A 25,064-nucleotide genomic window follows, 5' to 3' on the forward strand; every position below is an offset into this window, starting at 1 on the left:
AGACCACAGTCGGGATTATATTCGAGGAACAAGCCATACAGACGAGTAGAAAAAGGGCGATAAACGATCGGCTGATACACCCAACAAAGAGAGTGAAAAGATAGAGGCCAAAATTAAAGAACAAATAACGGACGTAAGAAAAGAGAAGGTAGACTGCGTAGAAAACAATGAGCCAGAACAGCAAGAAGAACTGGAAAATATTCTACTGGCGGACAAAGAAGTGTTTGTGTTCAAACCGGGGATGGTCAATAACTTTGTTTATGAGTTTAGAGTCAGACCCCACACAAAGTTTTTCGTCCCGCCATACACTCTACCTCACATTTACCGTGACAGAGTAGCAGCCGAGATCACAAAAGTGTTAGCTGATGGAGTGATGGAACGTTCTAGATCCACTTAATACATCCCGATCAAAGGTGTGGAGAAAGAAGGTGGGTCAATATGGCTAGTACTTGACTCTTGTCAGATCAATACGATCACTGACATGGGGACGGACAGGTTGGCAGAACTTTTGCAGAATTTTCAGGGTGTCTCTGTTTTCTCCTCTACTGACATGCGGAGCAGTTTCTGGCAGATTTTCTGAAGGAGAGCGTGACACGTTATGTTGATGACCTGCTAATTGCGGAGAAGACGTGGCAGGATCACAACCGCCAAGTACTACGACGATTGTTGGCTATGTTTAGACAACACAGCTTCACAGTAGCCATAGAAAAATCGTCTTTTAGGTGCAAGTTTCTACGACACATAGTCACTGGAGATGGCATAACACCAATTCTCGAAAAAATTCAGGCGATAGCGGAGTTCCCAAGAATGGCAACTAAGAGACAGTCGTGCCGGTTCCTTGGAATAATCAACTTCTATCAACACTTCGAGCCCACAGAGACTCTCAGTTGTCTACGCCTCGCTGAACCCACAGGGAAAAACACGCCTTTGGATTGGTATGAAGTGGCAGAACGTCAATTCCAGGCGCTCAAAACAGCTCTGCTACAGGCACCTGTATGGTCACATCTAAATGTAGCAGAGGTCCTCTGTATGATTATGGTTGTGCACTCACTGGCTTAGGCGTCGTGATTTTCCAGAAGTACGTGGGAAGAGGAAGTATGGTATGGAAGACCAAAACGTTTGGGAATCAGGTACTGAGCAAAAGTTAAAAGAAATATTCTGTGACCGAACGAGAAACGCTCGCCGTGGTTTGGGCATTCCACAAGTTTAGATACTTCCTACACGGAAGAAAGACACTCGTGTACACGGACCACCAAGCTCTAGAATTTCTGCTTACGGCGAAGCTGTCCCACAGGCGGCTTCTCTGCTGGGTACTCCTGCTTCAGGAGTTCAACTTCGAAATTATACACATAAAAGCGAGCAACAACGTCATTGCTGACTCTCTGTCCCACTCGCCTATTGGCTTTGTAGAGAGTGCTGAAGAGGAACTAGAAGGGGACCACTTCAGTCTCTATAATATGCACAAAGTTGCATTTGAGCAGAATGTAACCACGACGCTAAAATACATAAAGAATGAATAGGACAAAGATGTTGGGCTCCTGAGACTGAAATCAAAATGGTAGGACAAACAAGAGGCTGGTGTGATGTAGTATTACCTGCTATGAAAGAGCGTTCTGTTTCACAGAGGGAGCTTTGAAGACTCACCTTGGCAGGTGGGTATTCTGGAACATTTGACAGAAAAGGGGATCTGGCATATTCACCACAGTTATGGGTCTTTTGGGGCAAGAAAGTGATACCTGAAAGTGAGGAATGTCGGGCACTTTATCGATATGGAACGAAAAATCAGAAGAAACTTGTTAGCGTGCGAATCCTGACAGAAGGCGAAACACACGAGTATTCTATGCAGGCGCTCCTGTACCGCATTGTGCCAAAGAAGCTAAAACACATAGGAGCTACCAATTTAATGGGGCCTTTGCCATAAACAAGAAGGCGTACAGCTTTGTGCCTTGTGTTTATCGAACTAACCTCCAAGTTCGTCACACTCACGCCCCCGAAATGCGCCACAGCTCTGACTGTGTCTCAGGTATTAAAAATGATTTCCTTCCACGAGTCGGTCATGTTGAGAAAATGAACGGGCCGCAATTACAATTGGCGTTGTGGAGGGAAACGATGAAAGGACATAAAACTGCCCCAGTTTTAATTTCGTCCCACCATCCAAGTTCCAATCCACAGCACACGTGATGAACAAAGTTGGGCTCTTATGCAGGGTAGACTGTAGCAAGGAACACTCCACTTGCGGTCTCCATGAGGAGTGACGCAAATGGCGCCAGTAAGGGTGCTCAGGAACAAGCAACCGGAAGACTTAGTAAGAAGCATTGTGGACTTCCCGCCAAGGTCACTAGAGGACCATAAGAAAATCGTGGAACTTGCACTGAAGAGAATTCAGGCGGCGGGTCGTAGTAGGAAGACGAGAGCTGACCGCAGAGCAAGGGCACGAGGCTTCGAGGTCAGTGACGAGGTGCTGGTCAAGTCCTTCTCACTTCCAAGTAAGGCGAAACAGAAGTGCCCCAAACTCTCCTCGGTCTACAATGGGCCATTCTGGGTGCAAAGGATTGCTCGTGCAAAACCCAATGGATTTGGAGTCCCTGAAGACAAAAAAGTCAATAGCGCTCCACCACGGCTGCCACGTGAAGCATTTTGTGGAATAGGCGTCCCACATGGAACTTCACTTCCTTAGAAATAGGTTCTCCTAGCTTTCTTTGGGTTAATTGTTGTACATACAAAATTTTGTCTTATATTTTAATTTAGGATTAGGGTTTGTGTAAGTCCTTTAGGATGTGGGTCATTCTATCCTTCTTTCATGCATATGCAGATGGAGAAATTATCAAGGTTATATCAGAAGAGACCCTCAGCAGCTACTGAAATCTGATTTTATCAGTCAGGACAGTTTCTTATTGCCGCTACGAGTTGGTACTAGACAGTATGTGTATTTACATATCAAGCCTTGGTTTCACAGCCTTTGCAGTGTGAATGGAAAGCTATTTTGCGAGCTGTCAGGATTATGGGCGTCCGAGCCTCGTGGAGGAACCGCCGGTGGGTGGGGGAGATCACAATCCCTTCGCCACACGCCGAAACTTAGGTTCCAGTGTCTGTTGTCTGGCCAGGGGGCGGCTGCACATTCGGAATGGGGCCCACCGCTAGCTGCCCTGAGTCCACCCGTCTCGTTTCTCCTGCTCTGCAGGAGAGCCAGAGGAAATATTTTTGTGAACAAGAGGTGGCGTTTCCTACTCATGCACATATCGGCTCCTCACATGCAAATTCAGAGCCTCCATTCAGTTCACTTACCCTATCAGGCAGACAAGATTGTGTCTTGCAAAGCGAAGTTCAATAGGCAAAGAGACTTGATGGTCGATAAATATGGAAGATGGAACTATCCAAATGGCTTTTCCACATATCGTGGATGAGCCAGAAGGTCTGACATCTTTCGAAATAGAGGTGCCAGAGAGCTCAAAGCTGAGTCACATTTTGTAAAAACCGACCATTTTTCTTTTTTTTTGCCAAACAGACATTAATGGAGGACGTCAGTTCAAACCCGTGTCTAGCCATCGAGATTTTGGTTGTGAGCAATTTCCCTGAATATCTTTAGCAAATGCTTGGATGGTTTCTTTGAAAAGGCACAATCGATTTCCTTCCCCATCCTTCCCTAATCCGACTTTGTTCTCTGTTTCTAATTACCTTTTTGCCAACGAGACATTAAACACAAATCTCCTCCTCTTCTCTGCAAACTGATGTGAAACTTTTCATTTATACTGGATACACTGTTAAGCACTTAAATGCACTTCATCTATGTAGTTCTTCTTATGCAAGACCTTATCACGCAATTCAAATAAATATTTCTCTGCTTCATGTCATAATTTGGCTACTGAAGAAGCTTGATTTTCTACTTGTTGTGCTGCTTGCCATACAGCTTTGTCTTGATGTGAACAACAGTGGAATGATGAAGTGCATCTGGGTTGAGAGGAACACTGTTTAGCAATGCTAGAAAACAAGCAGATGTATAGAACTAGAATTAAATGTCAAAGTTTTTGATTCACATAAACTGGAACTGCTCGCAAAATAAAGAAAACCCTTCCAACATAACAATTGGCACAGAGTAGAACAATGATATACGCACATACAAGAAATAATAGTTGAAAATTTTAAATAAATAATTTGTTGCCTAGTCACTCGCTTAATTATTTCAAATGTAAACACTTGAGTTAAATATACAATGTGTAGACAGTTGCTGTGACACCAGCTTCCAACATCATAGGAAAATAAGTTTGCTTCAAATCCAGCCTAACAGATAGCTATCATACACTGAAACATTACAATCATTTATGAATAATCTAGTGCAACTTATATTCTGCATCTACGAGAGAAATGATGAAGAATATTCAAGACTCTGATGCTTTGAAGTCAGTGAGTGAAAACATCTTAACCAATAGTCCATATTTAAACCAAAGTATTCTTCTAGCTAAAGTATTTAGATGTAGCAGCTAACAGCAGACTTTCTGCTTCTGTTTGTGCACACATAGGTAACATGCTTAACCATTTTTGCACAAAATCACGTTTTTATTTTGATGGACAGCACTACAGTACACAATGCTACGCGTAGTGTTTTGGTCTCAAACATATGGCAGAGTGCATAAGTCGCTGACTTCACGTTTAAGCCGGGCTTTCGTAGGAACAGCAAATTTGCTGCACGCAGTACGTAATGTGACCGGTGTAGTGTGTTGTCGCCTCGACAGTGACGAGATGGTGTAGGTGTTTTGTGACAGAACACAATGCATAGTAAGCCAGTGCTTCAGGCCAACTGGTTCTAGAGGAGTCCAGTGGAGGAGTGGCCTGCAACACGGCTCGGCTCGTGAGGTGTGCCCTGGCACGCGTGCCGCAGCGCTGAGCCACACGGCATGCTGCCTGAGCGGGAAGGTGGGGGAAGAGGGATAGGAGGCAACGCGCCGTGTTTGGAAGGCATTGCAACCGCACTGCTTACAACCTGGTTTAAAATTCCATAGTTCTCAAGAACATACATCACAAACGATTCAAATTTTCAGTACTGTTTAATTGTTTTTAGTGTACTTGAAGATATATTACAGTTTTCATCTTATACAAACTCATGGCATACATTGCATTACATTCATACTTGTTCCATAGATCATGAATGAAGCATTTTGTAATAATGTGGAATGTGTCAGTTTCACATAAGGTTTCTTTACACAACTTCTCTTTTACACCTACTACTTCATATCAAAAATTCATCTATTGTCATTCAGAAATTCTTTTAATTTGTTTTTAAATGCTATCTGTCAGACATTTAATGCTGTTTGGCAAATGACCGAAGACTTATGGGTTAGCACGACTCACTTCTATCTGTGCCAGTCAGATTGAACCCAGAATAGTGAAGATCATCCTTTCTTCTAGTGTTGTAGCTATACAATGGGCTATTATTTTTGATTTGGGGCGCGTTATTAATAACAAATTTCATAAGTGAATATACGTATTGTGACGGTACTATGAATATCCCTAGTTCCTTAAATAAATGTTTTCAAGGCCATCCTGGGTGGGCTCGCGCTACTTTCCTTATTACACGCTTTTGTGCAATGAATACTTCTTGTCTTAACTGTGAATTACTCCATACGGACAGACAGGAACAATTTCACAGATTTTCGTGCTCACGTTGCTACATAATAGTGACTTATTTTGTTTCATAATCGAGAAAAGTCTTTCACACTCGTACGTAGATCGGAATATTTTATCAAGTTTGCAAACTTATTATGGAGAAGCGGAAACTCTTCGTGAGAAAAACAATGTAGCCGTCCTGGACAGTTGTAGCGTAAAAGGTTTTTCTTTAAAACAGGAATTAAACCGCAGATGAATCAGCTCCATATGCTCATGCTATCAACTGGAATGGTAAACACTGTCGTCAACACTTCAAAGATGGAGGTAAGACGCGGTGTGTCCAAAATGTTTACAAAAGTATCCTTATAATTCTTCAAAGGCCACAAAGAATTCTTTAAACCTTGCATTTTCTTTTATGCCAGATTTGTCCCTTCTACAATGCGATTTTTTTTTAAAATGCATCCCCATGAAATCAGAAATAAGTTGTTTAAAAAATTTCAGTGTCTTACTGGGGGCAGTGTGCAGGAAAGTCCACATAAAATGCGAGGTCTGCAATCCTTTCCAGATTTTTTTTTTATTTTCGCTCCTGCACTTCTTTTTGCTTCATAACTTCAACAATAGTGGATTTTAACTCGAGAAATCGTTCCAAGCAGGCCCCTTGACTTAACCAACACACATTGCAGCAGAATATAAAGTCTACATACTCACTGTTCAATTCCACCGAAAACTGTTATAACAGACAGTGGATTAATGCGTGTGACTTCAGAAATTCGATTTCTTCATATACTCCATACCTGGAAATTCTCACAAAGTGCTACTTGACGTACAGAACAGTGAACCCTGTCTCCTGGTCGCTGCAATTTGTTACACTTTCATTGTCAAATAATTCTTTAAGTTCTTTTTGCATGGTGTTGCAATGTCGTTTCATAGCACATTTGCAGTACACATAGATTATACAACTGCATAATAGACATTGAGAATTCTCGTCTCTCTATCATTTGCGTTCATTTTCAAAGGATTGTGACGATAGATCAACAGGTTGGCACTTTTTGCGCAAACGGCCACTTGACCCGTGCACATCCATCGTATCACTATAAAGTAGCGATGGGTAGACAGCACGGACACCACGGATCTGCCGAACTGAAGACAGTCGTGCAGATCCTAATACGCCACAGCCCAGAGCTGGATGGAATGTCGCGCTACACTGCGCACTTCTGAGGAGGACCCTACTGAGCAGAGCCGAGACAGGCCGAGCCTCGGACTGCAAACTGCCCACACGTCCGACCTGCGTGCAGTCTGCCACACAGCGCCCATCTCTAGCCTATGTCTGTATGTATACTCTGAAAAACACTGTGAAGTGCATGGCAGAGGGTACGTCGCACAATGCCAGTTGTTAAGGTCTCTAAACGTTCCATTAATATATGGAGCCCAAGAAGAATGATTCTTTAAATGTCTCTCTACATGCTTTAATAACTCTAATCTTGTCCTCAAGATCCTTAAGTGGGTGATACCACGGTAAGTCAATTTTTATCCACAAAGTACTTATAAAATTTTATTGTAATCAAATAGGAAACTTACAAGAACATCATTTTTCCACATAGTCTCCTTGCGTTTCAACGTACTTGGCCCATCATTGTACAAGCTTCCTGATGCCATCATAAAAATAAGTTCTCAGCTGAGCTGCACTGCTTCTTTCACTGCTTCATCCGAGGCAAATCGATAGCCCCTTAATGCCTGTTTATTGGCCCAAACAAGTGATAGTTAGAAGGCGCAGGATCGCGACTATATGGAGGATGATCCAGTAACTCAAATTTGATTTTCTGGAGCGTTGCAGGAGTGTAGGCAGCAGTATGCGGACGGGCATTGTCCTGCAACAAGGCAACACCTTTTGACAGCTATCCTCGGCGTTTGCTTCGAATTGCAGGCTTTAGCCTGGCAGTAAGCATCTCACTGTGACGTACACTGTTTATTGTTATGCCCCTTTCCCCATAATGTTCCAGTGCTGGATCTTGTGTATCCCAAAAAACCGTAAGCCTTAGTTTTCCTGCGGACGGTTCGGTCTTGAACTTCTTATTGCACTCCGAACTTGGATGTTTCCATTCCACACTCTGCCATTTATTCTCCAGCTCCTAATGATGGATCCATGTTTCGTCACCAGTAGTGACACTGTCTAAAAAGTTGTTCCCTACGTTACCATAGCGATCCAAATGTCTTTTGCAAATGTCCAAGGGTGTTCGTTTGTGCAAGAGTGTGAGTTGTTTTGGGACCCATCTTGCACAAACTTTATGAAATCCAAGTCTGTTGTAGATGATTTCGTAGGCAGAACCATGACTACGTTGGAGACGACGTGCCACTTTTGTCAGTAGTTAATCGTTTTTCTAAGAGAATCAATACACGTGAACGCTCAATGGTTTCTCCATTTGTGGCAGTAAACGGTCGTCCAGTTCCTTCATCATGCGTAATACTTGTGCGAGCATTTCGGAATTTTTCAATCCATTCATAGACACTCCGTTGTGGCAAAACACTGAAAATACTGTTCCCACACTGTACCGAAAGTCTTAGATGAATTTTGGCCCCTGATACGCCTTTGGACCACAAAAAACTGATCACTAAACGTTGCTCTTCTTTGGTGCAAATAGACAGCGGAGCAGCAATGATTAACACCATGGCAGCGATAATCAAAGTAACCTAAAAGGAAAGACCTTGTAAAAAATAACTAGACTCACTGATGGCGCTGCAGTCGGGGGATAATTTGAACCTTCGGCTGGACGCCATTATAGTGGTTGTAGTCTGATGTGTTGTGTAGTACTGTTGTTTATGAAGACCTGATTCAACGTTGTATATTTGTTGGGGCGCACATACAGTATTTGTTACTCGTAATTCTACTGTCTGTACGTTCCAATCAAAAGAAGTACAATGGTGAAGAGTTGTGCAGCGATTAATTGTACAAATAAATTCGAAAAAGGAACGAATATTACATTTCACAGGTATGTGGATGTTTTAAGTTGTTTTGTTTGTCAGTGCACTTGCTTAGTAAATGTTTTTGTAACACAGTATTAGCATAATGTCTGTGCATATATTTGCAGGTTTCCTTTCTCAAAACCACAGCTGTTACAAAAATGGTTACACGCTGTCAGGAGGCAAGGTTTTCGACTGACAGAATACCATTTTATATGTTCCGAACATTTTGAAGACAGTTGTTTCCTTGGAAATTACGTAAATCACAGAAAGCTGAAACATGATGCTGTTCCATCCATCTTTCGTTTTCCAGACCATAAACACCAGAAGATAAATTTTTCTTTGTGAACCACATTTTATTTTAACTATAAAAGTTGAGTTGCAAGCAACACGAAATTTGAGTTAGCAGGCTTTTTATCGTTATAAAATGCAACTGAATGTGTGTAATTCTAATCTGATTTCACAACTTCTCTCGATGGAACAGTTGTTGAGTTTTATTTATTATATGAAAAAACCACACATATAAACTGAAGTGTACATCTTCGAAAGTAAATATTGTGACTAATGCGATACTGGATGCCTGCCTGAAGTCTTGTTTGTTGTAGCTGGCTGATCGGTAGTGTTTTCATGGTGTAGGTTAGGTTGAAACTTTGATAATTTGGTCGTGAGTTGCCAAAGCACTACGCCGTATATAACGCACTTTTCGTCATAAAATCTAAAGCAAGGTAGAGTCAGAAAATATCTATTAACATAGTGGGCAAATCTTCGAGTATTTTGATGCATTTTGCGTACATCTATCGTAAATGAACTACGAAAAATGCTAGGGGTCCAGTGCATAACTTGTAGCTAAGGCAGATTCCATGTACTACGTAATATAAATTCATAAACAGTGACTAGTTGTTTGTTCATAAATTAAAAACTATATTGTAGTAACGTATTTAAATGAGGCATTATGTTTGTGACCTAACTCTAGGGAAGGCATTTTATAACGAAAAGCGATGTATAAACATTCGAAATCCGCGCGTCAGTTTACCACTCTAATGGCCGCCGGCCAGCTATTCAATTTGTCTGCTCTTCACAGTGGACCACTCGTGCGGTTGTGGGGGCCTGCCTAAAAGTTTGAAAATTGCAAAGGTTATAACAACAAATAAACAAAGCATGTCTCATCAACGTAAAACGACAGTAATACCAAAATAAACAAAAATATAACTAAATTGCGGATACTAATTGGCTTGACTTACCCTCGTACATAGGGGGTGTGGTATTTTCCTAGAGCAGTGGTTCTCAAAGGTATGCCCTGTAATGTTTTGGGAAAACATATGGCCAAATATGAAAGAACGTACAGTTAATTTTATCCATTTCACGACAGGTATAATACGTAACGAGTCCTTAACTTTTATAGAATGGTTCAGTTTGGTTAAGGAAATAAGTTAGCTTATTCTCCTTGTAGAGTCGACAGTATTCGGAACGTTTCATGCCGACTGTCTTCTCTCTCCATTGCTGCTAATCTTAGCTATCTAACAGTAGCGGCTGTTTGGGAACTGGGCAATGGTATTTCAAAATAATGAGTGATGACAAAGCCATTGCTGGCCCATCTAGGTCATCCCTTACACTACCAAGAGGTGTAAGGAATTCTGGGGAAGTGTAGGTCTAATTCATAGTTGGGCAAGAAAAATAATTATTTCGCTGGCAGAATGCTGCGGTCTGGAGAAACAGAACTCTCAGGTAACTGTCACATTGCTACAATCATAACAATATGCAGTGGTGGGAGTGATTAATTCATTTAATAATGAGTGTAAATATGATTATAAACGTAACACTTTATTTGTGGTAAACGTTGGCCTGGACGACACAGTAACATATTTCATATGTCGTAAAAAACTTGCAGTCCAAGACTGCAACCATGTACTACAAGTTTCTTGCAACATAATGCTTCATGCTCATTTATAACCTTAAATGCTTCAATTGCCATTTTCTTCAACTCCTTGCACTAGAACTGAATTACAACATCGTTACCTTAATTTTACAATTTTTGAGGGAAAGAAGGCGCTTTTAGGGAACCCTTTTTACTTTTGTGTGAAAAATATAACTACCTTAATCGCTGGTCGGTACCAGGCACACGCGCATCCGTGAATGACTAGCATTGGTCATGAAATTATTCCTAACCATTCCTCCCTCTCACCACCCTTCGCCGTGTAAGCACTGTGCAAATTATTTTCACACTCCTCGTTCCCTGCCCTCTTTCGGCAACCAAACAGTACGACAGTTGTGTCACTCTTAAGGTTTGTAAATAATCATTGGGTTAATCCACAGTGTTGTCAAACGTTCATGGATTTCTGGTCGGATCCAAGCGTTCAGACTGAGGACAAAAGAATGAAAAATATTTGACGATTGACAGATTTTTCCGATGGAAACTCTTACGGATATTGTCTGATCTTCTTCGGCTATTGTTTCGCAGTTGATTTTCCTATGAACGTTTTTCTTTTATGATGGTAGCCACGCTGAGATTGAGCTTGTTCATAGAGTTTGGAAGATTTTGTGTCGTTCCCAATGATTCCGAACCTGTTCCACCTGACTCTGAGTGTCCCTGCAATAGCACGTGGGCAGTGAACTGCATATTATTATTATTATTGGCCTTTATGACCTATTTAGGATTGACGGAAAGTCATTGAGTAAAACAGATGTGATTTCAGGCGTTCCCCAAGGTTGTGTTATAGGCCCTTTGCTGTTCCTTATCTATATAAACGATTTGGGAGACAATCTGAACAGCAATCTTTGGTTGTTTGCAGATGACACTGTCGTTTATCGACTATTAAAGTCATCAGAAGACCACAAAAATTGCAAAACGATTTAGTAAAGATATCTGAATGTTGTGAAAAGTGGCAGTTGACCCTAAATAACGAAAAGTATGAGGTCATCCACATGAGTGCTAAAAGGAACTCGTTAAACTTCGGTTACACGATAAATCAGTCTAATCTAAAAGCCATAAATTTAACTAAATACCTAGGTATTACAATTACGAACAACTTAAATTGGAAGGAACACATAGAAAATGATGTGGGGAAGGCTAGCCAAAGACTGTGTTTTATTTTCAGGACACTTAGAAAATGTAACAGACCTGCTAAGGAGACCGCCTACACTACGCTTGTCCGTCCTCTTCTACAATACTGCTGTGTGGTGTGGCATCCTTACCAGATAGGACCTGATGGGGTATATCGAGAAAGTTCAAAGAAAGGCAGCACGTTTTGTATTATCGCGAAATATGGGAGAGAGTGTCCAAATGCGAAAATATTTTGTTGACACTGACATACGTAGGGAGGAACGACCACCACGGTAAAATAATGGAAATCAGAGCTCGTACGAAAAGATATAGGTGTTCATTCTTTCCGCACGCTATACGAGATTGGAATAATAGAGAATTGTGATGGAGATTGGATGAACCCTCTGCCAGGCACTTAAATGTGATTTGCAGAGTACCCATGTAGATATAGATAGATGTAGGTACTGTGACAGTGTATCAAAAAATTATAAATAACATCCACAACCAGTCACTTTTTAATAATAGTTTATTGAAAATGCATACCTTTCTCCTGTCAATGAAATATTACTGAAAAGAGAAACCGGGAGAGGAAATTATCTATGAGAGCTGCTTATTGTTTGTCCATGACTAAAAGAATTTCATTTCATGTTCTTTGCTACAGGTGAGTAGCAGAAGTGAACATGATCGTCATTGTTCATGAAGCCTTGCTAGTTCTGAGCATCATTTCCACTGCAGTTTAGTGATCCAGCGGATTCATGACAGAAGCCCAGCAAGGTTAACGGAACTTGAAAAGTATCGTTGGCAGCTGTGTTAACTCATGGAGGCACAAGACTCCAGGCCCAAAATTAAAACACTATTCCTTTGTTGTGGGTTAGACGCTATCGCAGAGCTTTCAGGTGGTATTGATATGTGCAGTGAGGTGTTGTTAGCATATGTGGTGCTCATGTTCTGTGTACAGCGTACTGCTTAATTTCAAAGTGTTAGAAGTGAATACTATATGCAAAATACAACAAAATAAAATGGACAGATTTCTGAAGAACAAGCATGCCGTCAAAGAATGCGATTCTGGAAGTGAACAAACGCTAAGTACAAGTAAAGAGGCAAAACAGCGGACTAGTCGTAAGTGCAATGAAAGCTACATAATCTATTGTTTCACTTTGGACTGGGGGTGAAGATATCGTTTCCGGCTATGCTTAGTATGTGGGTATAAAATGGCAACTGAATCTCTGCTTCCTAGTAAACTGAGCAAACATTTTAAAACAACACATTCACATTTGCAAGATAAACCTGTAAGCTATTTCAACAGACCATCTGCACAACAAACAAGGGCGGCAAATTCTTTTAAAAGAATTTCTGATAAAGTTCTGATCGCTTCCTACCAAGTCTCTGAACTAATAGCAAAGAGTATGAAAGCTCATACTATAGATGAGTCACTTATTTTGCCTGCTTGCAGAAAAAGGTCATGAGGATGCTAGGAAATAAAGCAGCTATGAAAATAGGCAAGATCCCTTTGTCGAATAATACAGTTCACAGCCATATTGCAGAAATATCTACTGATATTGAGAAATGTATGCAGTAATAAAATTAAGCACTCAAACTTTGCATTGCAAGTTGATGACTCAACAGATATTACCAATCAATCGCAACGCTTAGCATTTTTCCGTTTCATTAATCAAGATCAAATAGTAAATCAGCGTCTTTTTTGCAAGGAACTAAGTGTGTCTAGTAAAGGTGAGGATGTTTTCAACATTTTAAATGATTATCTAAATAAGGTGCAGCTAACATGACCGTCGTGTGTAGGCATTTGTACAGATGGCGACCCTCATTGGTAGGCTGTGTTAAGCGTGTTATTTCTTTTGTAAAAACAATTAAGATGTTATCACAACTCACTGCATTCTTCGTAGGGAGACCTTAACAGCAAAAACATTGGGAGAAAAACTGAGAGAAGTCTTAGAGCAAGTTGTTCAGATAGTAAATTTTATTAAAAGAAGACCTGTCAGACTCCATTTATCCCAAAAACTTTGTGTCGGTATGGAGTTAGAACACAAACGGTTGCTTTTACAAAGAGAAGTCAGATAGTTGTCGAGGGGGAAAGTACTTGCCCGAGTGCATGAGCTACGACAAGAACTCGCGTTTTTTTTCTAAGAAATGAAACATTTACATTTTTGCAACCTCCTTTGGAATGAATTTTGGATTGCCAGATTGCAGCATTTGGCCGATATAGTTCAGCACTTCAACATTTTGAACACTAGCATGCAAGGGAAAGAAGAAAATATCCTCACATCCACGTACAAAATTAAAGCATTTCACAGAAAACTACAAATATAAAAAAGTAAAGCTGTTCAAGGTAACTTGGAAATGTTCCCGTTGCTAAGGAGCACATGCATAAATGAAATACACTACTGGCCATTAAAATTGCTACACCAAGAAGAAATGCAGATGAAAACGGGTATTCATTGGACAAATGTATTATACTAGAACTGACATGTGATTACATTTTCACACAATTTGGGTGCATAGATCCTGAGAAATCAGTACCCAGAACAACCACCTCTGGCCGTAAAAACGGTATTGATATGCCTGGGCACTGAGTCAAACAGAGCTTGGATGGCGTGTACAGGTACAGCTGCCCATGCAGCTTCAACATGATACCACAGTTCATCAATAGTAGTGACTGGTGTATTGTGACGAGCCAGTTGCTCGGCCACCATTGACCAGACGTTTTCAGTTGGTGAGAGATCTGGAGAATGTGTTGGCCAGGGCAGCAGTCGAACATTTTCTGTATCCAGAAAGGCCCGTACAGGACCTGCAACATGCGATCGTGCTTATCCTACTGAAATTTAGGGTTTCGCAGGCATCGAATGAAGGGTAGAGCCACGGGTCGTAACATATCTGAAATGTAACGTCCACTGTTCAAAGTGCCATCAATGCGAGCAAGAGGTGACAGAGACGTGTAACCAATGGCACCCCATACCGTCACGTCGAGTGATACGCCAGTATGGCGATGACGAATACACGCTTCCAATGTGCGTTCACCGTGATGTCGCCAAACACGGATGCGACCATCATGATGCTGTAAACAGAACCTGGATTCATCCTAAAAACTACATTTTGCCATTCATGCACTCAGGTTCGTCGTTGAGTAAATCATCGCAGGCACTCCTGTCTGTGATGCAGCGTCAAGGGTAACCACAGACGGTCTCCAAGCTGATAGTCCATGCTGCTGCAGACGTCGTCGAACTGTTCGTGCAGATGGTTGTTGCCTTGCAAACGTCCCCATCTGTCGACTCAGGGATCGAGACGTGGCTGCACGATCCATTACAGTCATACGGGTAAGATGCCTGTCATCTCGACTGCTAGTGATACGAGGCTGTTGGGAACCAGCACGGCATTCCGTATTACCCTCCTGAACCCACCAATTCCATATTCTGCTAACAGTCACTGGATTTCGACCAACGAGAGCAACAATGTCGTGATACGATAAACCGATAGTGTGCAATCCGACCTTTATCAAAGTCGGAAACGTGGTGGTACGCATTTCCCCTCCTTACACGAGGCATCACAACAACATTCCACCAGGCAACGCCGGTCAACTGCTGTTTGTGTATAAGAAATCGGTTGGAAACTTTCCGCATGTCAGCACGTTGTAGGTGTCGCCACTAGCGCCAACTTTGTGTGAATGCTCTGAAAAGCTAATCATTTGCATATCACAGCATCTTCTTCTTGTCGGTTAAATTTCGCGTCCGTAGCACGTCATCTTCGTGGTGTAGCAATTTTAATGGCCAGTAGTGTACTTCCAACATTAATAGATCATTTAATCATAGCCACTGAAACTGGTGGCATTGATGTGCACTGCGTGCTACTGTTTCAGCGCAATGATCGGCCTCATTCTGATGTGGCTGTTAGGCGCGTTAACATGGGGCTGGAGAGGGCACCAATGGCAGAGGGCATGGGGTACATTTCAGTGGTGCCAGCTGGGTCTGTCGATAGATCGGGTTTCACTAGGCACGGACGCCGCCTCAGTAGGTATGGGAATGGGAGTCTGGCAAAGCTTATAGGTGCTAGTGGCATCAATCATGGTAAAATTCCTGCAGTAGTTGGTGTCAGAGCTGCACCTCTTTTAGATTGAATTCAGCTGATAGGTATACCTGCTTAAAGGAAGTCCCTCTAAGTAAGGTCTCACCTTCAGAGGACGTCATGTTTCCAAGTAGAGAAGGAATTAGAATATTTCATCAAAATATGAGAAGTATTAGAAGTGAAGTTAATGAACTGCTGATAGATGTTGACTCTGAAATTATTGGTATCTTGGAGCACCACTTAAATAATTTGACAATCCAGAGGCTTCCTTTGCCAGAATACAGATTAGCTGGCTGTTTTTCAAGGAGTTCCTTTTGGGGTGGGAGAGTGGTCAAGTATGTAACAAACAGTATCCCATTTGAGTTCATAGACGTAACACGACACTGCACCAAACAGATATTTGAATGTTGTGCAGGGACAGTTGAATTTACTGAAACTAATAATTGTTGATGTTGTTTATAGGTCCCCTAACTCTGACTTCAGAGCATTTCTGCTCAAGCTAGAGAGGGTTCTTGATTCACTTTATGGGAAGTACCAGAAATTAGTTATATGTGGTGACTTCAGTATAAATTTTGTGTATGATGGTACAAGAAAAAGGATGGTGGTAGATCTCCTAAATTCAAATGATCTGATGCAGATTGTGTTTTTCCCAACAATGGTGCAGGGGAACAGTAGTACCGCCATAGATAATATTTTTATCCATTCTTCATCACTAGAAGGGCATTCTGTTAGTAAAAGGGTGAATGGCCTTTCAGACCATGAAACACCAATTTTAACACTAAAACGCTTTTGTACTAAAAAACTGTCATATATAATTACAAATTATGTAGAAAGTTAATCCAACTGCAACAGAGAATTTTTTTGACACATTTCTCACGCTCTTTGAGAGTTTCTTTCCATTAGAATGTTCTAAATGGGGTACTAGTTGTAAAAGGCAGCCTGGGTGGCTGACATGTGGGGTAAGGATATCATGTAGAACAACGAGGGAATTATATCAAAATGTTAGTAGTCACAATCTAGCTACAGTAGCCCATTACAAGCAGTACTGTAAGGTGCCTAAAATGTTATCAGGAAGGCAAGGAGTATGCGATATGCAAATAGAATAGCTAATTCAGAGATAAAATTAAAACCCTATGGTCAGTTGTGAAGGAAGTGTCTGGTCAGCAGCACAAGGCTGACAATATAAAGTCAGTTTGCAGTAAGAATATTTATGTTGCTGACAAATCAGATATATGTACAGATATATATATATATTTAAGAATCATTTTCTGAACATTGTTGAATTAAATAAAAATTTAGTTTCTACAGGGAATTATACAACTCTCTTGGCAAACGCCTTTCCAGGATTGATGTCTGGAATACTCTTCTGTGATACAGACAAGGCGAGATTGAGTCAATAATTAAATCACTGAGGCTAAGGACTCTCATGGATATGATGGAGTGCCTAGCAGAATATTTAAGTACTGTGCTGCACGTGTTAGGCCTGTATTTAGCCCTATTTGTAAATTTTCCTTTAGGAATGGTCACTTTCCTAAATGATTTAAGTACTCAGTTGTAAAACTGCTTTATATAAAGGGATAAAGGGATAATATATACAGTTTTAGAACTTTTTCTATGCTATCAGTGTTCGCTAGAGTTATTGAAAAGGCTGTATATGTAAGGATAATTGATCATTTTATATACACGATTTGCTATCAAATGTACAGTTTGGCTTTAGAAGTCGCTTAACAACTGAAAATGCTGTATTTCTTTTCTCTGTGAGGTACTGGATGGATTAAACAAGAAGTTTCGAATGCTAGGCATATTTTTTTATTTGACTGAGGCGTTTGATTGTGTTGATCACAAAACATTGTTCCAGGAGTTGGGCCATTTCAGAATACAGGGAGTACCTCACAACTGTTTCACCTCTTACTTTAACAACAGACAGCAAAAGGTCATTATCCACAGTGTTGAGAATGGTTGTGATGTAGGGTCGGAGTGGGGTATGGTCAAGTGGGGGGTGCCCCAGGAATCAGTGTTGGGGCTACTCCTGCTCCTTATTTATATAAATGATATGCCCTCTAGTATCACAGGTAACTCTAAAATATTTCTGTTTGCTGATGACACTAGCTTGGTAGTAAAGGATGTTGTGTGCAACACTGGCTCTGTTTCAAATAGTGCAGTTCATGACCTAAGTTCATGGCTTGTAGAAAATAAACTAACAGGCAGTTCGGACAGTAAGTGGTGTAAGTTCACAAAGCTCTTATCGACACCTGGGTATTTTGACATTGGCCTCTCAATATATACGTTCCTTATTGTAATTTCTTGTTATCAATATTAGCTTATTCCTAAAAATAAGCAGCTTTCATTCAGTTAATACTCAGCAGAAATCAAACCTGCATTTGGATCAGACTTCCTTAACTCTTGTGCAGAACAGTTTGCTGTATACTGCTGCATCCATGTCCAATAAGCTACCACCAGAACTCAAGAATCTTAGCAGTAATTCAGGCACTTTCAAATCGAAACTGAAGAGTTCCCTCATGGGTCATTCCTTCTATTCTATCGAGGAGTTCCTTGAAAAATTAAGCTGATTCTTATTGTACTGTTGATTGTGTTTACTTAAACTTTCTGCTTGATTTTTTTCTGGTTCATAAATAAACATTTTATTTAATCTGTTATTACTTTTATATTATGTTATGTTATATTATATTATACTTTATTATATTTTATACTTATATATTACTGACGTGTTCCATGACCTTGGAGATTTGTTTCTCAATTTGGTCCTACGGAACTTGACGTGTATATAAATAAATTAATAAAGAGAACTTGAGTTCTTATTTTCCATCCTTCAACACTGAACAGTACGATTGGATTCAAAATCCATTCATGGAAACTTCAGATGACTTCAGCTTAACATTAACAGAAAAAGAAGAATTGGCAGCTATATCTCTGAGCGTGGACTGATAATTAGGTGAGAGGAGTAGTCTCTTGGGGCCTTTTGGATTTCTATAAAAGAAGAGTCTGAGTCGATATGTAAAAAGGCCTTGAAGATTTTACTAGTTTTCGACATCAGATTTATGTGAATTAGGATTTCCTGCCCTCATCGCAATTAAATGTAAAAAGAGTGGAACTCTTCAATGTATTGACGAGGAGAAGAGAGTTTGTCTTTCAAATATACCTCCAAACATTGAAGAAATCGCGAGAACATATCAGGCTCATGTTTCTCATGAACACTAGAAAGAGTAGACACAAGATACATTTCATTTGTTTTTCATTATTACTTTTCTCTATAATTTGAATTAATCGTTTGTTTTATTGCATTATTTCATTTCAATATGTTTCACTTAATAGTTTCTCTTGCCTTTCGTCTTGGCAGGTTAGGAGGCAACACAGTGCTCAGCCGTCACATTTGGGTGACAATCGTGCTTCATGAATCTCTCACATTTTTATGCAGAAATTATTTGTCATATTGTGATAATGTATTTTTTTAAAACATAAGTTGTACTTTCTGTAAGTGTTATTTTATCACGGTATTTATTTCCTGTATTGACTACTATAAAATATTCCTCAGAAATGAAACAATGGGAAAATCCAGGACAGAATGTAACAATATTGTGAAAAGGAAAGTTGCTACTCACCATTTGGCGAAGACGCTGAGTCGCAGATAGGCACAACAAAAAGACTGTCACAGATGTATCTTGAGGTCAGTAAAGTCATTGTCAAAATTAGACTTCAAACGCTCTCATACACACTCACGCAAACGCAAATGGTGTGTGTGTTAAGTTTGCGTGAGTGTGTATATGCTTGTTGGTCGTCTAATTTTGACAAAGGCCTTACTGGTCGAAAGCAGTATTTGTGACAGTATTTTTGTTGTGCCTATTTGCAGCTCAGCGTCTCCACTGTACGGTGAACAGCAACTTTCCTTTTCACAGTATGCCTAAGAAATATGCCTATAGTGCTCCCACAATTATTTTAAGCCTTTTAAATGCACCTAAAGCTCAAAAAGTTTCAGAACCACTGTCCTAGAGTTATCATTAAAGCCATTTTTTGGAACTTGTTAAGCAGGCTTTCTTGGGATAGCTTACGTCTATTTTGAAGAGTCTGCCATTTCAGTTTCTTCAGCAACACTGTGACACACCCCTATGTGTCAAAGAAACTTGTGACCAGTCATGGTGCTACTCTCTGTACACGTTCAATATCCCCAGCTAGTCCTACTTGGCATGGGTCCGACACACTTGAGTTCTAGTCTAGAATGGTTCACATCAGTCATTTGGAAGCAATCTCCTTTGTAGCCCACATTGCACTACCCCAGTATTCTACCAAGAAACAGAAGTCTACAACCGGCTTTATCCACAACTGAGCTCATACGATAAGTCCATATCATATTTGTACAGACTGATACACTGAGGTACTTGTAGAATTTGACTGATTCTAACTGTGACTCGTTGATATTATAATCTTAGGATACTACGTTTTTCCTTTTGTGTATTGCACAATTTTACATTTTTGAACATTTAAAGCAAGTTTCCAATCTTTGCACCACTTTGGTATATTATCAAGATGTGGTTGAATATTTACGCAGCTTCCACAGTCTGCAAAACGTTAAAGGTTACTATTAATATTCTCCTTGAGTTCATTAATATACGACATGAACAGCAAAGATCCCAGCACACTTCTGTGGGGCATATTCGAAGTTACTTTTGTCCCAGATGATGTCTCTCCACCAAGTTAACATGCTGTTTCCCCTTTTCCAAAAATCCTCAATCCAGCCACAGATTTCTCTTGAGACCCCATATGATCGTACTTTCGGCAACAAGCGTAGGTGTCATAGTGAGTGAAATGCTTTTCGGAAATCAAGAAAAACTGTATCTACGTGACTGCCTTGATCCAAGGCTTTTAGTATGTTATGCAAGCAAAGTACAAATTCGGTTTCGTACGATCGATGTTTTCGGAATTCAAGACGGTTGGCATGGAGGATGTCAGTCTGCTCGAGATATCTCATTATTTTTGAGTTCAGAATGTGTTCTAAAATTCTACAACAAATTGATGTCACAGATATCGGATGGTGGATTTGTGGATCACTTCTACTAGCTTTCTTTTAAGTGGGTGTGACCTGTACTTTCTTCCAACTACTGGGAACGGTTTGTTGTTCAGGAGAGCTACTATAGATTGTAGTTGGAAGAGAGGGTATAGAATTTCATACGGATTCCATCGGGCCTTGCAGCTTTGCTCAATTTTAACGATTTCAGCTGTTTCTCAACACTGCTGACCCGAATACTTATTCATTCATCTTTCCAGTGTACAAGGATTAGATTGGGGCAGTTCCGCTATGTTTCCTCTCTAAAAGAACATTTGAAAACGGAGCTAAGCATTACATCTAATGCTTTGCTACCCTCAATTTCAGTTCCTGTTTCACTCGAGAGTGAGTGGACACTGACTTTGGTGCCCCAAACAGCCTTTACATACAACCAGAATTTTTTGGCTTCTTGTGGAAGATCATGTGACAGTATTCTGCTGTAGTGGTTATTGAAAGATTCATACAATGGAGTATTTATGCTCAGAAAATTACAACAACAATAGATGAGAAAATTTTGCTTTCTGTCTATTATACTTATATTCACTCTCATTTGACGTATGGGACAATCTTGTGGGGATACAATTGCTACTCAAAATGCTTATTTACACCCCAGAAAAAAGCTGTCAGACTGATACGTAAAGTACCACCTAGAATGCACTGTAGAGAATTACTTAGTAAACTTAGTATTATCACCTTGCCATGTATACACATATTTCAATGTCTCGTGTACATTAAAAAGAACTTGTCTAGTTTTGATCGGAATTCTGATGTACATAGTTATAACACCCGACACTGTAATGATGTAACAAAAGACTACTGCACATATACCAAAACTCTAAACAGCTTCAAACACAGAAAGGTTTTTCAACAGAAAATGCCATATATGCTTTCACCAGTCAAATTTTGAATGATCTGAATAACCGAACACCACCCATTGGGATTTTTTGTGATCTCTCAAAGGCTTTTGATTGTGTAAAGCATGAAATTCTGCTAGACAAGCTCAAGTATTGTGGCATGAGTGGGACAGTGCACAAATGGTTTAATTCGTACCTAACTGGAAGAGTGCAGAAAGTTGAAATAAGTAGTTCTCGTAACATGCAAAAATCAGCACATTCCTCAAACTGGGGAACTATCAAGAATGGGGTTCCACAAGGGTCAGTCTTGGGTCCTTTGTTGTTCTTATTATATATTAATGACTTGCCATTCTATATTCATGAAGAGGCAAAGTTAGTTCTCTTTGCTGATGATACAAGTATAGTAATCACACCTGAGAAACAAGAATTAACTGATGAAATTGTCAATACTGTCTTTCAGAAAATTACTAAGTGGTTCCTTGTAAACGGACTCTCACTGAATTTTGATAAGACACAGTACATACAGTTCCGTACAGTGAATGGTATGACGCCATTAATAAATATAGACCTTAATCAGAAGCATATAGCTAAGGTAGAATATTCCAAATTTTTAGGTATGTCCGTTGATGAGAGATTAAATTGGAAGAAACACATTGATGATCTGCTGAAACGTTTGAGTTCAGCTACTTATGCAATAAGGGTCATTGCAAATTTTGGTGATAAACATCTTAGTAAATTAGCTTACTACGCCTATTTTCACTCATTGCTTTCATATGGCATCATATTTTGGGGTAATTCATCACTGAGGAATAAAGTATTTATTGCACAAAAGCGTGTAATCAGAATAATAGCTGGAGTCCACCCAAAATCATCCTGCAGACATTTATTTAAGGATCTAGGGATATTCACAGTAGTTTCTCAGTATATATACTCTCTTATGAAATTTGTTATTAACAACCAAACCCAATTCAAAAGTAATGGCAGTGTGCATAACTACAATACTAGGAGAAAGGACGATCTTCACTATTCAAGATTAAATCTAACTTTGGCACAGAAAGGGGTGAATTATACTGGCACTAAAGTCTTTGGTCACTTACCAAATAGTATCAAAAGTCTGACAGATAACCAACAAGTATTTAAGAAGAAATTAAAAGAATTTCTGAATGACAACTCCTTCTACTCCATAGAAGAATTTTTAGATATAAATTAAGATAAAAAAGAAAAAAAAACAAAAATATTAAAAAAATAAAAAAATAAAAATAAAAAATAAAGAAAAACAAAAAACACAAAAAATAAAGTTGTTATATTAACTTAAGTATGTTGTTGAATTAACCTAATTATGTCATGTATTGGAAAATTCGACTCGTTCCACATCATTACAAAATATCGTATTCATGATCCATGGAACTAGTATTAATCTAATCTAATCTAATCTAATCTAAACACACATATGTAAAGCTGTTTAATAAACTACCAGAGTCAGTTAAGAGTCTGGAGCTAAAAAAATTTAAGATATTTGTAAGAACTTTATTAATTCAAAATTGTTTTTATACAATGGAAGATTTCTGTGAGCATAATTTCTAACATAGATTAATTATTTGTGTATTTATTGTCATTGTTGTTTGTACATTTATTGACGTTGCTTATACAAGCTTTACATCCGTGTAAATGTTTTGTTTTTGGGCAATAAAAATCAATCAATCTTGAAGCCAAACTGATTTCATTTAGCATTTATCTATCTATAGTCCTGTGCTTTGTTTTATACTTATTATGCAGTAGTCAATGTTTCTTTAGAAGTTTCATTACGTTTAGTGTATACCATGGAGGATCTCTCCCGCTATGAACTGTTCCACTGGCTATGTATGTGTCTAGTGCCTGGTCAACTATTCTTTTAATCTTAAGCCAGTTCCTCTGCGTGTTTCTATCCTGTGCTGATAGTTTCAAGTTCCTCACTGAGATACGATTCTACTGCTTTTTTGATCTAGTTTAGTGTACATATGTATCTTTCTATTTGTTTTAGTTTTCCTTTGTACTTTGACAATCATTGTTGTCACACTACATCATGGTCGCTGATACCAGTTTCGATGTGGACATCCTCAAAGATGGCAGTTCTGTTTGTTGCCATTATATCTATATATATTTCCACCTCGAACTGGATTTCGAACTATCCGTTCTAGGTTACTGGGTCTTGGCCAAACAATCTGCTTTAAGGTTCGATTTCTATTTCGGTGGATTTGAATTTCTTCTCTACTGCGACAAATACACCACCTGCATTTCCTGCTAGCCTATTCTATCGATAAATACTTACATTTTCCCTAAAAATCTCACTGCTATCAATTTCAGGTTTCAACCAGCTTTCCATACCTACCATTGTTTCCAGGAATACTTCAAACTCTGGCACTTTGTTGCTTATGCTGTGGCAGTTGACTTCTAGGTTTATGGTATTGTCGCTTGTGGGGGAGATTCTTTTGTATCTTACACTTATACTTCTGGGTCTCCTACAGCTGTCTGCTTTGTTGTACGTTGCATTCTGATGACGAAACTGCTTTAAGTCATGTAATGGTCGTGCGAATAATGGCTAAAAAGTGTTCTAAGAACTGCAAGTGATCTTCTGTATTGAGGAAGATGAACTGTTATTGTACGCAGTGTCAAAGACATACAGCTTCGCGTAATACTGGAGCAAATAATCATATCCATCATTGCCCATTATAAGTATATCTATTAGGAAACCCTGGAGTTTTCTTTTCTCTTACGCGATACATCTGTACTGTACAGTGACAACTTGTGAGTATATTGGGACTTTGGTTAAAGTAATAACACTTCCTTTGAACACTCTTCTCAGGCAGCATGTATGGACTGAATAGCTAATGCACTCCGGTTTCATTTTCTGGGAAAACCCAATAGCTCAACGTATTTAGGTTTTGTGTCCTTGCCGACGCAAAACACTGCGTCATGTTCGCATGGGGTAAAATTCCTGCTCCGGGGAAAATCCGGCAGGCTTTAGGGAATCTCCATAGATTCGAACCTTCTAGGTTGGTACGCAGCTTCTCCAGCTGCTTTTTAGTTTATACAGTTGGCAGTACTGTTTTCCCGCCCTGTCATTGTTTGTAAAATAGTATCTTAGGTGTGTGTGGTTTCTGTTTGAAATAGTGAGTTTAGTGTGGGAAGATTTTTGCTAACTGTTTCTTTAGTACAACGCTTAATGATGGATAGAGGTAATTACAAAGCATAACAACAGTGATGTTCTGAAGATAATTGTTGTAATTACGTTGGCTGTTGCTCTGACTTTGATGTTATTTGACGAGTTGTGTCGTGTGTTGTCATTCACGTTCGTAAGAGAAATCATGGCATAAACGAATCCTTCCAAATTTCCTTTACATCACAGTATGTGTTGCTCATCCTAACATTCTGCCCTCAACAAATAGTTCAGACCAGCAGAAAAGATATCTATAGCTCTCCTACAACTGGGGGAAAA

The 25,064-nt window shown here is 39.7% G+C and overlaps 1 protein-coding gene across 1 annotated transcript in view; it reads left to right on the forward strand.

Annotated features, from left to right (window-relative positions):
* The first annotated feature begins 24,791 nt into the window (after positions 1-24,791).
* Positions 24,792-25,064, forward strand: part of LOC124794849 (nuclear pore complex protein Nup205-like) — a 124,753-nt gene continuing 124,480 nt past the window's right edge. Inside the window, exon 1 of the mRNA XM_047258514.1 lies at positions 24,792-24,804. Within this exon, the coding sequence (XP_047114470.1) occupies positions 24,792-24,804 (13 nt within the window). The remainder of the gene's footprint in view (positions 24,805-25,064) is intronic.

This window comes from Schistocerca piceifrons, chromosome 4 (assembly GCF_021461385.2).
Source record: "Schistocerca piceifrons isolate TAMUIC-IGC-003096 chromosome 4, iqSchPice1.1, whole genome shotgun sequence".
NCBI lineage: Eukaryota > Metazoa > Arthropoda > Insecta > Orthoptera > Acrididae > Schistocerca > Schistocerca piceifrons.